This window comes from Pagrus major, chromosome 8 (genome assembly GCF_040436345.1).
Source record: "Pagrus major chromosome 8, Pma_NU_1.0".
Classification (NCBI taxonomy): domain Eukaryota; kingdom Metazoa; phylum Chordata; class Actinopteri; order Spariformes; family Sparidae; genus Pagrus; species Pagrus major.
The window spans coordinates 31,848,339-31,864,912 of record NC_133222.1 but is presented as its reverse complement, the minus strand read 5'-3'; the positions used below and the strand labels follow the sequence as shown (position 1 = coordinate 31,864,912).

Sequence of the window (16,574 nt, the reverse complement as noted above, 5' to 3'; positions counted from 1 at the left end):
ACTGGACTTGGAACTGAAAGGGAGGGCAGGTCTAATGAAAGACGCTACAGCGTTGTATAATGGGAAATGTAGGATCCAGTGTTTTTGGAGCTTGACCCAAAACAGGGACTGAAATTTAGGTTATCTCTGCCTCTGCTGCTTCAATTAACTAACCTTTTTTTTTCTCTTGCAAGTTCCTCATCTTTATGGAACGGCAATGCTAAATGGTTGGAATACACCTTTAACGGTAAATACCTGAGGACATGGACTAAATTAAACTAAAGTGCTCTGGTGTGTTTGGCTTGTGTTTGAAAGTGCATGGCATCTTTTTTCAAATCACGAGGCTGTCTAATCCTTGTGTGTTCCACTCTAATGAATTCCTTTGAAGGTAATAATAGCCTGCTAAAACTTCAGTAACTCCTGTTTTTAAGGACCAGTTGTTTATATACTGCTGTCATGAGACTATCAATGAAAAAAAATCAAATCTACATAACACTATCAAACAAAGAAACATAAGATCAAAGAAAATAACTTTACTCAATTCTAAGATTTGACAAACTGCAGCAGTTGTGGCATAAACACTACCTGCTACATACTGAACGTCTTATACAAGGCAAACAAATTGGGATTTCCATAGTATGACCAAGTAGGGATGAAAAATGAATCAAAGTATTATCAAAATTGCATTATGGTAAGTGGAATGTCTAAATTGTAGGAGCTGCAATTCTCTGATTAAGGTACAATATGCCACAAAACAGCTTTATAATGAAGTACTGTAGAGCTGCAGAGATGCCCTTGCCAACAAATCTTGTTTTCTAGATGTAAGAATCCATGTTTGTTTGGTACAAACTCAAACAAACATCATCATGACCTTTTTTTCAGTGGAACAGAAAATTGTGCTGCTAAAATAATCATTCCCACTAATCTTGAACCATATTACAATTGTAATATCTGTCAAAACAATCACAGCATGATTATTTTTACCATATTGTGCAGCCCTACTACTACATACCACTTGTGGAGTGTATTCAAACTGCTCTGAATCTTAGAAGAAGAATTCACCTACATGAACACATAATCTAAGAGAAGCAGATTGAAGGGGCACTTCAACAGCTCCTACAGACAGACAAATTAAACCAGCACAGCCACAGGAATCCAATCTACAACTTTGCCCCGAGGACATTTCTCAGTTCCCTCCCTGCCTCAGGCTCTGTGCATGTTGATATGTATGCAAGTGACCTTCTCTGCAGGGGCTTCTGCCAAAACCCAAAGGGCAAAACCTAGATTATTATAATGAAATACACTGATTTACGTATTGCAATAAACAGTCTAGCCAAGGTTCATTCTTTGCTGAGTTCTTCAACTGAGAATGAACAGATTTGCCTTGTTTTAACTATCATCATTCCAAGTCCACACAAATGCATGAAAGCAGGAATGAATGTGTGTTTCAGGAAGTGTTTTATGGCTCCTTTACCTTCCTGATGACGGGGACCTTGTTGTAGTAGCGAATGGAGTCTTTACCCAGGAAGTCGAACTCCACCACACACTCACTGCCGTCCAGTAGCTCGTGGAGGGTAATGTGCTCGACGCGTAGTGAGCAGCAGCCAACCGTGTCTGCCGTCTCTCCCTCCTCCTTCTCATTACCAGCCCTCAGTGCCAGCTTTTTTGTGGGGTCAGAAGACACAAAATTACACATCAAAATCTGCACGTATTCTCCCAGCACTTTCCCACCATTCCTCCCAATCAGAGCAAATATGTGCCAGTCAGATGACTATTACACAGACGACAATAAAGTAAGAATAGGGAAAACTACAGAGTAAACAAAACTGATTTCGATTTTGAAATAGTCTTTGGCATGAGCCAAAAGCAATCATGCACTCGATCTATCATTTCACTCAATGCAGAATGAGATAATTAGCTTTGGGTCACTGGAAGAAAATGGCTACATTCAATCCATTTTTCTCCTTGCAAAACATCTTGCATTCATCTATGTGACAAAAAGCAATCAAGGCACATTGCATTGATTTCCAATATGTTCACTAATCACTAAGGACAATCTGTGAAACTGACAGCAGTGTATTTATAGTACTGGTGTGTAAACAAGTAAAAGTGGGTTTCCTAATTGCTGCATCTTTATTTTAGTGTTTTCCTTCAAGCAGTGGCTCCAAACAGACCTTGTCTATGAAGTAGAGGGCCACAGCTCTTTGCCGTGTTCCCATCTGTTTAGATTTCAGATCCTGCATGTACTGGTTACGGATGTGGTCCACACACGTCTTCAGTTTCCGAGCAACCTCATATTTCTCCCAGTCCTTCTCTCCCTGCATTCATAGGACAAAAACGTGAAGAGGGATGTAGACAAAGAAAGGAACTCTGAGCTCTTCCTGCTCAATGTTCCTTTCTTTAAGCAGGAAGGTGAGCAAAGAGACAGTGAGAAGGAGAGATAACATTGGGGAAACAGTATAGAGAGGATGGAGGAGAAAACATGAAACAAAACAACAAGAAATACTTTTCCTTGAAAAGCCTCAAAACAAAACATTATACAGCATGGTAATGATAGCATGCATGCAGGCTGTTATATACATAACACAGTAGAAAACCAATATAAAGACACAACTTTAATAACAAAATTATTTTCGCCTGCTGTTTGCATATTGCAACCGTGACAAGATTAAACCCAGCATCAATGAGCACGCACGCGCACACACACACACACACACACACACACACACACACACACACACACACACACACACACACACACACACACACACACACACACACACACACACACACACACACACACACACACACACACACACACACACACACACACACACACTTTCATAGAAGCAAACAGTGGAATAACTTAACCTTTACACATGAAGGATGAAAAGAAGAAGGAGGAAGAGTGAGCAAATGGAGGAGGGTGAAAGAAGGGGAAAGAATAAAGGAGTCATCACACATGCATCTTCTTTAACACACCTCACTGACACGGGTTTCCATTTACTCTCAAAAACCATTATGGAATTTCAATATTTTAGAAAAGCATTAGAATTCTTTAAACAAGGATGCATGCTAGTTGCCTGTAGTTATACAATGCAGATCTAATATCAGAATAATAGTTTTAGTCCAAAGACAACAATATTAGGGCCTACAAGGCTGCCTACAGGATGACAACTTCTGAATGTGTAAGTAAGTAAGATGATGATTCAAAGAAAAGAACATGTTTGTTTGACACCAGTGTTAATAGGGTTTAAACTGTTGTTTCTACATCAGACTTTAAAAGTCTAAAGTTTATTTTCAAGTTAAACTGTTTTTTTAGATTAGCAGCATTCAGTAACCACAAGTTGTTTAAGCCTCTTGTGATTTTTTTTTGTAATTGTGTATAAGGATTTGTGCATCCTGTTGCCTCTCAGTCTCGTCAAAAAAAAAAAAAACTGAACTACACATTTTGGCTGATTACATTTTAGTGCCATCTGTTTTTATTTAACAAAAATATATCCATTTATACTCAGTTGCCTGTTAAGCAGGCTGTTTTAGCATTATTCAGTTTTAAATATAGTCTTGGAAATTCTGTGTAGCAAAAAGCAGTCTGGCAATTATGATTCGCCAACAGGCAGATATTAACGACAAGTTTATAACTTAGTGCAGCTCCTACAAAAAAGCTCTAGAAAACTATTTACACATATGCAGTTGTACTCCCAAAGACCTGTAAACTGACTAAAATCTTTTAAATCTTTTGTTAAAAGTTACATTTGAACACGTTACAAACTCTAAGGCAAAATGATGCATCACACCCTATGGTGAATATGAGTTGTTACCATCAGGACAAAGCTAAAGAAAGCCCTGTGATATGAGGTGTGCGTCACTTGCAATTCTATATATATTTGCATTTATATTCATTATTGTTGGTAATGATGCGAGGCACTTTGTTGTTCAATGTGTGTCTTTGACTGTAAAAGCCAGCTGTTGGCACACGTTTTGAATATTAGCTGCAGGAAAAATAGATAGTAGCCTGTTTTCCTGCACAAAACACTGGATTAGCCCCTTTGCAGCACCGTGAACCTGTCTGGAACACAAATTGAAAATATGCTTGATAAATGAATGGAATCAGGCTGTGAAATTAAGATTTTCATTCATTATAATCAGCCTGTGGGCATTTTTTGTAAAAAAAAAACTAAAAAAAATAATTTCTGTCAAGTTACACTCACCAAAGCTGTAGAGGGCCATACCGTAAATCAGGCTTTATATTTTTGTCGCAAGCAGTGAAGTAGAGAGGCTGCTATGGTGGTACGTTCAGGTGCTTGTACTGTATCAGTGTTGGCTAAATCTTATTATTAACTGAAGACTCAACCTTAAAAGGTAAAGTGTCGACTCAAAAATGAGTGATGCAAAGTTATATCAATTTAACAGATGGTGTCTGCCTGTCCTTGAACTCAGACAAAACACTAAAAATAAAACAACTAGGTAAATTAAAAAAGTCATCATTTAGCATTAAACTGGTTATGATGTATGTGCCAGTGTGACATATGTAGGAGCATTTTTTGACCTGTACCTTAAGTTTTGAGTTGGCATTGAGCATGATGTATTTAATGGAGCCCTGGATGTTCTCGGTCCAGCTGGCCAGCCATGTCACAGTGTTGTCGTGTCTAACCTCCTTCCAGTGGTGACCAGCAGGCGGTACAGGGATACGACCCTCTCTGTCAATGAAGAGTGAGACCAAGAATGAATGCATGTGTGTGTATCTGTGTGTGTGCAGCAATAGCATTTGAGTGTAAGCTAAATCCTTCTATAGAAGCTCAAGCTTGATTTGATGTTCTGCTTTAATACACTATATTTTTCAGGGTACCTGAGGAAAACCCTTTCCTTTGTCAGAATCTGAACACCACAATATCTATAGCATTGTATTACCAATACTTGTCTGTCAATATGGATACGCTTTGTCAAACTAGCAAACATAGTATTGTGCATTATAACAACAAAAAAAAAATGAAATGATTTAAGGCTTTTTGACCCTTTCTGCATTGAGGACTTCTCTGCTGTGCATCCAGCGAGAAGGTCACACCAAGAGTGTGACAACTGGGTTTTTAGCAGCTAGGGTGATTGTTACATCAGACCAGCCTTTACTTATGCGTCACTGCTCGATGACACAACTTTGTATGCAGTTTGATCTCTTTGCCCCAAGCTCACTTGCTGCAGTTGATGATGACATCCTCTGGTTGGATCCTTTTCTTCAGCATACCCTGTTTGGGATGCTCGCCTCTACCCCGGAACAGCCCTGGAGGTTCAATCTTAAAGTTGCCAATGCGCTCTTTGTGGTGGTCCAGCAGACAATAGCCGTACTCCTCCACGATCTTCTGGTTGGCCTCTTTCACAACCTAAAGGAAAAATAAACACTATTCCATCTACAAACTAAATCATCCACACTGACCTTTAGACAATAACAGAAAGGAGTAGCGTGAGTAATGAAAACAACAAAGGGGAAAGAAAATGTGAACCTTACCAGTTTCTCCTCTTTGGTCATGTTTTTCCTGGCCTCCACCTTGGCTTTATGCATAGCATGAATCTCTCCAAAGTCACATTTTTCAAGATCTTGAATCAGTAACCTCTCTTCATGGGTCATTTCCTAAACAGAGTACAAACACAAAGTGTTCAACACTGAAGTGTGATCCCTTCTTGCGTCTAAAGTTATAGCTGCATAAAAGCTGCCATATACGTATAGTATGGTTATAAAATAATGAGTCTATTAAACAATTAATCAACAATTTGGATAATCAATACATTTTTTCAGTCATTAATCAAGCAGTAAAAAGAGAAAAAGAGAAGAATCCCTCTGGGAAACTGACATTTTATAGACTTAACAATCAATTATCCATTCTCAGCTGCTTATCCTGGACCGGGTTGTAATTAATCAAATATATATATTTCTTTTATAATTTTTAGTTGCAGCCCAACCATCCTGGAATGCCAGAAAAACTAAATTGCTTCAGTGACGGCAATAATAACTTCTTTTTTATTTTTTTTATTTAAAGTTATAAAGTATTAGAAGTTTCAATGCATTTTTAACTCAAAGCCTCATTATTTATCACAGGAGGTTTGCACATCCAAACACTTTTATGTGCCAAGAGAAAAGTTGAACTGAAGGGAGAAAGCGGATCTTCACACAATGCTGCGTCATTCAATTTACTGGGAGCATTTAATAAGGCACTACAACAATAATGCATCATAAAAACCTTATTAGACGAACGTGGTCAAAGCAGATGAATGACCTTTCCTTTCACTACTCATCTTTATGGAGGCAGAGCAGACAGAAAAAGAATTAAGTGGTTCATTATGAAAGGCCAGAGTATAGACCATTTCTGCTTCAGAGGGCAACTGCTGAGCAGGCTAGAGAGTCTTAACACAGCGGTACACTGAAGGCAGCAGTGGAGCAGCATAGTTTCAACTGTAATTGTCAACTTTCAGAAGTTACAAGGTGTTACCCCATCAAAGAGGTCACCAACAGGGCAGCACTGCAGAGCAATTCAGTGGAGGCTTTATGGTTCATCTCAGAGGTCTCCGGTGTTAAAATGTCATCATGACCCAAGTCACTTTTAATATGGTCTACTGCTATCGGGCGAGAAAGTAATTGCTACAAGACTACAGGTCAACATTTTGGGGATTATCTGCCTGTATGGACAAAAAATTCCTTTTTGGATATCTATTCTTAAAGGTCAGCCCTTTTAATGAGATAAACTCATCTTTACAGCAGTGCTCATCAGAAACAGGCCAGTGAATATAGCTGCAATGATAAGTCCATTCATTGATTAGACAATTAAAAGAAAAAAAATGTTCTAACTACTTTGATAATCGATGAAATGTTTCACTCATTTTTCAATCATTTGCAAGCTTCTTAAATATAAGGATTTGCTGCTTTACTTTGTGATTTGTGACAGTAAATGACGACTTTTTGAGTTTTAGACTGATGTGAAGACATCACTTCGAGCTCTGGGAAATATACATCAACAATCCTTGTCAATCCAACTCAAGTATCGTCCTGGTTTCTGCCCCACTCCGAGTCTGTGTGGACTCCACTCCCGTAGTGAAACACAGACAGGCAGCATAGGAGAGGAGAAAGGTGTTAGAGAGCACGGCTGTAAATGACAGCACAAAGCAGTAAAGACTCTCACACTGAGCTGAATTACTGAGTGCACATGAATTAGGTAAATAACACACAATATTTTGTTTCTGTCTCTTAGTTCAAGCTGGCAGTCCAGTTTGAAGGGGCGGGTGGCATATGTGTTTATTTGACAGGAACAGAATCAGATATATCTGACACTGATTGGCTGGTCACCTGTCACGCCTTAAAACCGTCTAATTCAGGTCTCTGACCAATCAATCAGTGCACATCTAATAAAAATAAAGATCATAATATAAGGAAGACTCTTCTATCTATCAAGCTTTTTTAGAGTATTGCTCTGGTCCAGGTGAGTAGTCAAGGTTCAAAAGCGGAAATATATGGCTTTGGCATCTCATCTACCTCCATACCTCCACATCAGCACACAACTCTCTCCAGAGTCACTCTGACAGTATGGACACGCAGTCAGTCTGCGTGTCTAAGCAAGACTGACACCCGACAGTGGGCGGGCACTGAGGGCAGTGGAGCGAGGAGAGTTTTTTTCCGGCTATAATAAAACAGTTTAATTGGATTTGTTCATATGCAGGGGAGCTACTTGTATGGATTAGCATACCAATGCCTCCACACAAATCGTATTTTCAAGTGCATTGAGCACTAAGCAGCGCAAAATTAATTCTGCATGATACGCCATGGGGCTTGGCACGCTGTTTTCTCTACACAGAGGACACCGTGATAGACACCAGCATGCAGGTAGCAGTCATACACACTCAAACACAAAGCTGGAATACAGACAACTAATACTGTACTTTGGATGTTATCAGGAGAAGGCTTCTGGAGCTGACATTGTGACAAGCTGACACTGCATAATTCCTCTGTATTACAGTTTTGACTAAGACAAAGTACTCATGTACATAGAAAATTAACAAAAGTTGACAAAGCTCTAAGTCATCATTCATACTAGCTGCATTAAGGAATATGTTCACATTCAGAGATCTGACAAAACTGTTAGATCATGTCAGGCATGGGAATATCTTTGATTGGAAATTTTAAAGAGCGCGTTTTCATGTAAACGTCAAATTCACCTCATTTCATCTGATGATTTCAATTCTAAAGCAGCTACACGGAGCTTTTATTTTTGTTGATTGTGACGGCCCCTGTGGACCACAGCAGTATGAGCACCAGCGCATCCTGTGGTAAAGACTTTGATCCAGCAAGCTCGTTTGTTTTGAAAGTGAGAAAAAGAAAGAGGCAACATATTTTTAATACTTTTTTTCCAGGATTGATGGCGATGATGTAATATATCTTGCTGAGGGCTAAGATTAATAACTGTAATGTGATGATGGTGAAACAAAGTAACCTTGATGCTGTACCGTACCACCAGACTACAGAGCAGTTTCTTTCCTCAGGCTGCGAGACCCCTTAATTCATCCTCAGAACTCCGGCATCTCATTTGCTTATGTAGGTCACATAGAAGCATCTGTTTCATTACCAGTCTGAAGTTCCTTGTAGTGCGTTCAGTACTAGGGTTAAAGGGAACTACAGGTGTCAGCTTGCTTTACCTTCCTCCAGTCTTTAAAAAAGTTCTCCCGGAACACTTTCTTGGTGCTGTACTCATGGTCCAACATCTGAGCAAAGAACAACCCCACCTCCTCAGCTGCAAGGCTCAGCTTCACCTTCTTACCTGCATACAAAGAAAACACAAGCATGAGATTTTAACCCAACAAACGACGACTCACGTTTGAAAGCTCAGATCAAAACCCAACATGCTATAACACCTGCCTCAGCTCCTCTAGAGTCCAGTCAGACTAATTCATGAATTTATAGAGGTTTTGCTCAGAGACAAGGACAAAGATCTACATTCAGCCCCACGACTAAGACTGAGCTACAAACAAGAACATGCAAGCAGAGGAATTAACAGATCAAACCAACTCCCTGTGGGATTCTGTTGTCGTTGGACTGCTAAACAAAGCAAAAACGATTACAGTCATCAATCAGTGTTTGACCCAATACACCTTTGGCGTCCTGAAGATCCAAATGTGTGTGTGTGCGTGTCTTGTGTTTGCGTATGCTTCTACAATGGCAAGACCTCTTCATTCCATGCACAGCCTTGTCCACTGGGCCTCTAAAGTTTAAGGCAGCACTCCGCTGGTTTAAAAAATTGCTTGAATAATGTAAAGTCAAATTTGCTTGACCTTCCAAATTCAAACCAGACAGTTTCTTTTGATTTTGTGGTTATAATCTTATTACATTTTCAAATTAATACAAAAGGGCAGAGGTCTTGTGACTGTGAAGAGAAAGCAATGCAATTTAACAGTCCAGACTTTTTCTTGAACTTAAAACAGGCCGGATGTTGCTTTGATGCATTTTTATGCTCAACTATCCTGCTGGAGATGACTCCTCTTCTTCACAACTACACCCCGGCCCAATCGTCGTTACATATGCACACATTCGGGAAGACTAAAAGACATTTGACCTCTGGCTCCTTTCACACAATGACACAGCTGGCTAGTCAGTATGTGGAGTACGCTATTTTGCACTGCCAGGTTTCTACAGTATCTCAGAAAGGACAAACTGAACACTGGCTCTGGCGAAGATCTTCCAAGTTTTTTTGTGTTTTTAGCAGCCATCGGGTTAGGGGATTGATATGTTGTTGGTTGCAATCTGCAACCTCACTGCTGGATGCCACTAATTTTTTTAATATCATTAAGGTGCTATTTCAATTAATGTGTGGAATGTTTGTTTTACTTTTTTACTTGATGTAACTTATATTTTATAAATTCACATATATGTCAACTTCATGTTACAATGTGTTGTTTTTATGTATTATGTGCTGTATTTCTACTTTTGATTATTTACTGTATTTTGGTTATTAGTAATTCTACCTCCCCAATTTAATCGCTATATTTGATCCTAAATCAAACTTGTTTTATTTTTAAGTTGTTTTTTTATCGTTTTCCATCTTCTCTTTTCTTTTATGTCCTGTTTCATTTACTTTGACATATTCAGCATCAGTGCTCAACTAACCATTATAGTAGAAGTGAACGTTGTCTGGCAAAGGCTCGTAGTCAGGAGGGAAGTAGGGTCCATTATGTTCGAGGAACTTCCATTTCACCCCATCTTCATACTTCTCTTCCTCCCACCTGACAGAAAGCATGATGATGAGTAAAATAAAGGTCAGTAAATGTATTTGAGAAAGTTTAAATTGCTGCTCTCCGCTTTCCCTATGTAGTTTGTGTTTATTGTGTGTGTGTTCGTGTGTGTGTGTGTGTGTGTTCGTGCATGCGTGTGTGTGTGTGTGTGTGGTGCAGGTGGGTCCGGACAATGCAAGATGAAAAAAGCAGCATTTTCCCAACCATCTCCAGCGACTCTGCTCCTCCTCCTCCTTCTTTTTGATCTTCAACTGTCTTGCCTCCTCAATCTCCTCTTTTGTCCTCTTAGGTTTTTTTGAGACGGGATGCTCTCCTTCCTCTTTCTTTACCATCTGTGCCAAGAAAAAACACTTAAGATGTGAATTCAAATGCTCCCATCATGAACTGCATTTGCAGCAAACTTCACATATTGCGAGCGTTATTAACAGACAGATTACCTGGGAAAGACAGATGTTTACCTTTTCTGTTTTCTTCTTTGACTTCTTTTTCTCAGCTTCCCTGTCACTTTCTTCTTCCTGCCCATATCGCTTATTTTTTCTCTTTGAGCTGCAGTTAACCACAAGACAGACAGAATACTAATATACAATTTTGAAGGCTGAAAGCTCATTAACTACAAAATTTAAATATATATACACAAATAAGTGCATGTGTTGCAGATGCCAAAATCATTTTGTGAACCTCTAATATTAATATGTATAAGCCTACATGTAAAAATTGATTTAATTTCCAGCCAGTCCACAGCTCCACACCTGGTCAGACTTACGATGGTGTAGTGGTGGAATGTGAAGGACCCTCCAAGGGCTCATCCTTTATTCTTTTCCTTTTCAACCCTTTCTTCTTTGCACTAAAGTCATCGTCCATTGGCTCTTGTTTCACCGACTCACTAAAGCACAAAAAGAAGAGAGGGCAGTCATTGTCCCTATACATTATAAAGTTGAATGAACTCATTTTAATAGTTTTTTTTTTCTTTTCCAATCAAAAGTCTGCTTTGTAGTCTCATGCACTTACAATTCTTTTCATTTTTTCTAAAGACTGCTGCTGTAGCTTTAAAGTCAAAATTGCATTACCTTTTAAACTACTTAAGGGTAAGGGACATTTTTCAAAACAAATTTCTCAGAGCTTATTAAGTATTCTGTTTTTGTTTTTTTATTTTGACTAAGAAAATCCGACTTGAGATGCTGTTTTGAATTAGCCTCCACTCAACAAGCTGATAATAACAAGGCAGAATAAAAGCTTAATGGCACTTTTCAGTGCTGCCTGCCACACTGCTGGCTACCGAGTTAGGACAAAATTACCCTCCATGTGGAATAGAGAGAAAAAAAACAACCTCAATGATGACACACTGACCACAAGAAATCATATATAATTATGGTAATCAAGCAACATTATCAAAACCGTAATGATAATGACATGATTACAGCAATTAGAAATAAAAAAAATAACTGCACAATTGCAAGCTAGGATTTCCCTGCAGAGCGAGGAATTGGTGGCGGGTAGGGAAATAGCCCAAATTAAGAAATCAACACATTAGTTGTGACTTGGCTAATAAAAAACAGTGTTCTCTTTTCCTTTACATAACAAAATGTAAAGCTCGGTTGAACATAGCTGTCAAGCTGACTTTCTGAATCCCAATTAAAAGCTGCTATTTTAACAATGACCTGGTATACATTATATGAGCCTAATGCACTCTCTCTGCACTTCTACAGTATGATGGCTTCTGACTGAGAGTAATGAGCCTTCTTTCAGTTTGTCAGGTCTCTAACTCCAGCTGGTCCAGCTGCAAATGCTGTACATGCTCGAGTTCAGGCTTAAAACAATGATGATGTGGGAACTTTTCTTTACCTCGAGACAAAATAGACTTTGGACCTCAATAGAAATAAATAAATGCAAAAAAACAAAGGCAAACATCTAGCCGTAAGAATCTCACTTCTTAAACTAAAAAACAATTCAATGCAATTGTAATGTAAAGGTCACAGCAGGAAATGTATGTATAAATAACAATAATAATAATAATAATAATAATAATAATGGCTGAATTCCACTTAGCTGCTTCAGTTGCATGTATTGAGTGCTTTTTTTCCTTCAACTGTTCACTGGAGAACTTGGGCGATATGGGTCAAATACAGCCACACTTGGCTGTATCCAAATCTCCACTCTCTGGACTTGTGGACTGAGCTCTCGCGGGCTTCAGTCGTACATACCGTTATGTGTTCATCGTGTTCATCGTCATCACATCAAGTTTGCGTGAGACTGCAAGGCAATTATAGCCACTGATAGACAGCCCTAAAGACTACAAAAATAATATGCATTACCTCTACAGTCTATACTTCTAAACATTTCTGTGTTATGATGTGGCTGAATATTATTTCTTGCCTACAAGATTCAAGTAACATTATAATGAAGTAACTGTTTTATACATTCATAGTAAGTTCTACAATGTCACGTCCGTATTGCAGTAAATTGTGGCCAATTAAATAGGTGAATTCCAGTGAAGTATGTAGTCCAAGCAGACTCTGGAAGTCTGCATAAAGTCTGCTTGAGGGCCCTTGTGGACTGGATGAAATGTGAAATGTGCTCCAATAGGTTTCCTTGCATCCCATAAGGCTTTGTGCCTCATCACCCATCACAGATGACGCAAATTTAATTGAAAAAGACTGAAACCCTGCTGTCTGCCTGGAGGTGTCACAATTACATTCATCAGTGTTCTTAACCTCAACAGCAGGCAATCGACTTTTGACCCAAAGCTCTTTTTATATTCACAAATTATTTTGAATTACTCAGCCACATGGATACCACCCAAGAGTTACAAGAATCTTGCAAGTACATCAGCTAAGATACTTTATTGGCCAAGGTACAGTTTGAACAGGTGAGTTTTCAGCCTGCTATGGAAGATGTGCAGAGTTTCTGCTGTACTCATGTCAATGAAGAGCTTCTTCTACCATTGTGGAGATTACACATACACAGTAGGAGAAGCCTTTATCGAAATGTCTACCCTTTTTCTCTTTTTAGTTTACTTTGCAAACATTAGAGTGTGCTGTGGCAAAGTTGTTCAGTTCAACTGCTCTGTGTGGAATAAAAAAAACAAAAGACAGTGTGTAGAAACATTGTTTTTGGGGGTGTACTGCACCACTGAGTAAAATCCATAAAAAGCTATACAGAGGGGGGTGGGTCACTGCGTCCATTGACTTTTACAGTCCGTGGCTCTAATAGCCTTATGTTTTTTCTCCAACTCTGATACGCAGCCTTAACTTTAATCCCTGCAGGAAACCCTCTCAACTAGCTCAGTTACCACCTGAGCCTTACTGGAGGAAAAAACAACTTTAAAGAAAACATTAAAAAGGCAGAATTTAGCTAAATAGTTTTGCCAACTGACATCTCCTTTGAAATGCCACTCGACATATTGGGTCTGTGTCTGGAAAACAATCCATTAACGGCTCTGTAGAAACACTGCTGTGAGACAGATTTGACGCAGCAGGCCTTCGGCCAAAGTCTTCCGTCCCAGCAACACCCTGCCGAGCATCTAACTCCTCAAACCATGCATTCTCATTTATTACTTCCATGACAAGGCACAGATATTTGTCTTTACTGCAGAGTAAATTAATTTTCTGTGAGACAGCTTAACACATTGTATAAAATGGGAATGGCTTCTGTCCAGGGCCCTTGATCATCAAAACACAAATTTCATTTCCATCACCTCAGGAGGGAGGAGTGGAGAAGAGAAAAAAGACGAGGAAGATAAGATTTCTGCCACAATCACTCCATTGTAGCTTTACAATGTTATTATCACAGCGTTTAATAAGATACAGTCTACCCGTATCATGAATCCATCCCTACCTTGGACTGCCGGCTGACTCTTGTCTCTCTGTCTTAGATGTCTTTACCTGAGGGGAGGACATAGATACAGAAGGCTTTTGACACTATGCATCGTAACTTCAAGTTTACACCAACAAGCATATGCATGAAGTCTAAAAACATTCATACAAGCACGCAAGGTCATGTCATATCCTCTAGGACTCCTGGTGAGAACATATACGCACACAGCTGTTGCTTTTCATATTTCATGTCAAGCCTTTATGTGATCCTCTTTGTTCAAAGCCAGTCCAGTGAACATCTAAATTGTTGGTCCATTTTTTAAATTTATTGGGGTGGGAAAATAGTGTTTTTTTGTTTGATGGCAGGTTAAAATAATTACTTCCACTGGTCTGGGTATTAGTATGCATGTAAATACACCCACCAGGACATGCTGTTGCACATACAGTAGTTATGACAGCCAGAGCTGGAGTCACTGGGTAATAGGAGCTGGAATTCTCAGCCTGGTATTTGACGTGCTAATTCCAAACAGGGCAAGCGTTATGAAAGGACTCACATGACCATCACAATCCCTCCCCTGGTCAGGAGGACACTGGACTGCCATTGAGATGTTCTAAACTGGGGTCAGACTAAGTAGGTGAAATTTTAGCCTGTGCTGTACAGAGAAGAAAACAAATGATTTACCTTCTTATGAGACTTTCCATTGTCAGTTTTTTCTGCAGATTTAGTTGACTTCGCACTGCACATCAGGATGTCGAGACAGGCAGGGATGAAAAGAAAGGCTTGTTAGAGATGTGGTATTTGTGACACATGAGCAGTTAGAGAAATACTGTAGAGAAACTGAAAGGAGAAAGCTGCTTTCAGTTTTACTGACTCATGACTGAATAGGCCCCTAAGAGACAGTTTGAGCTGCACTTTTAAGTACAAGCTTGAGGAGAGAGCATATTAAGCTCATGTCAGACTCATGTCTTTGCCTGGTAAGTACCTTTCTAGTCAGACAATGCTAGAAAATGCCACCAATCAGACAATCAATGTCTCAGAGGAGCCCCTTACAGCTCCGAACATGTTTCTTTTCTGTATGACCTTTTCACCCTTCAGGGCTTGATGTAACATGAAACTGTTCTGCAATTATTGCCCAGCTCTGTTCATTTTTTTATTCACAACTCACAATTTTGAACGTCAGACTGAGGCGGTACAACATTTCATGCAGGAAGCCCTTTCACAGCTCAGGAAAATTAGTTCCATGAGTCTTGAAGCTGATGAGGATAAGTTGATCCTTAATCTGTGATTCAGTCAGTGTGCCATGAAATAACACGAGGCTAGCTGTCACAGAAAGCTGCCTGCTCTACTGCCAGTACCGCTTACAGGTGTCTATTCATCTCCCTGTTCTCATCAATTACACAAGCCAATGACAGATCACTCCACATTCATTTGTCTGCTCACATATGCATGGTAATAAACGCATCAGATATCAAGGTTAATTAATTTATTCAGATGAAGACGGTGTACCCACTGCACTCAGTGAAATTAATGCATGCACTCAATGCCACCGGCCTGCGTGACAGCTCAGCCAGCGTAGCATTCTCTCAGTAACACTGCTTTATGTCGGTCCTTCAGTGGCAGCACACACACTGCCATATGGCTCTCACTCTCATATGATTTATCACCAAGTATTAATTATTAATCCAACTTAATTTGTCTCCACATTCCAAAGACATGAAAGGCAGTGCTATTTACAGGATCCATGCAAAAACCAGCTTTGATGTGCGGCCTGTGCTGATGCTGAACAGATGTGCTGCAGTCAGGTCACATGCAGAGCATATCTTTTAAGGGAGCTGCTTTAACTTGGCAATCGCGACAGGGAGTTACACAGGTAACTTGCCTGGTAATGGCACTTGACTTGTTCTTGATGGAATAATGATTAAGTGCGAGCTAAATTGTGCCTGTCAGGAAATCATTTATTTTCTATCCATCTTTACTCTCTCACAGATGACTCACCTGTTCTTGATCGCGTCTCCGGCATCAGCGCTTTCATTGTCACTGAGCCTTTTCAGCTTCGTCGCTTTGTACTTTGCTTTTGCTTCTCCTTTGGCGTCCTTCTCTCTTCCCATCTCTCACGTTGGCCTCTGTGGAGCACATTGCACATTAAATGATAGGAAGCAGGTAAAAAACCAGGGCTGACGGGGCACAAATGATAACCGCACAGGAAAGCTTTGGCTTTCTCATGTTAGCCAATTAGCTAGCTAACTTTAGCCAACGCCAGCAGGAAAGAAAAGTCACTTTAACGTTAATTAGCTAACGTTGAAAGCAAATATCTCTCATATCTCTCGTCGGCTTGTGAACATCTACAGTGTCAAAGACTCGCTCACCACTTGCAGTGTCGACAAATACCAGTTGTGAGACTGTATTTCGTGTAAAATGCAAACTTTTTAGGCGGTTAAATTGGCTTCGTGGACACAGCGAGGCACCGGTTTTGGCTAGCATTGAGCTGAGCAGGCGTCGAATCTAGCTCAATTCTG

The 16,574-nt window shown here is 39.7% G+C and overlaps 1 protein-coding gene across 1 annotated transcript in view; it reads right to left on the bottom strand.

Moving 5' to 3' along the window:
• The window catches only part of LOC141001279 (DNA topoisomerase I, mitochondrial), a 31,496-nt gene extending 14,922 nt beyond the window's left edge, over positions 1-16,574 (bottom strand). The window contains exons 1-14 of the mRNA XM_073472301.1: positions 16,425-16,574; positions 16,054-16,181; positions 14,740-14,794; positions 14,080-14,126; positions 11,009-11,128; positions 10,704-10,791; positions 10,450-10,577; positions 10,121-10,236; positions 8,656-8,777; positions 5,483-5,605; positions 5,170-5,357; positions 4,535-4,679; positions 2,154-2,297; positions 1,454-1,639 (exon numbers count right to left, since the gene is read on the bottom strand). Of these exons, the coding sequence (XP_073328402.1) occupies positions 1,454-1,639; positions 2,154-2,297; positions 4,535-4,679; positions 5,170-5,357; positions 5,483-5,605; positions 8,656-8,777; positions 10,121-10,236; positions 10,450-10,577; positions 10,704-10,791; positions 11,009-11,128; positions 14,080-14,126; positions 14,740-14,794; positions 16,054-16,166 (1,575 nt within the window). The 5' untranslated portion in view covers positions 16,167-16,181; positions 16,425-16,574. The remainder of the gene's footprint in view (positions 1-1,453; positions 1,640-2,153; positions 2,298-4,534; positions 4,680-5,169; positions 5,358-5,482; positions 5,606-8,655; positions 8,778-10,120; positions 10,237-10,449; positions 10,578-10,703; positions 10,792-11,008; positions 11,129-14,079; positions 14,127-14,739; positions 14,795-16,053; positions 16,182-16,424) is intronic.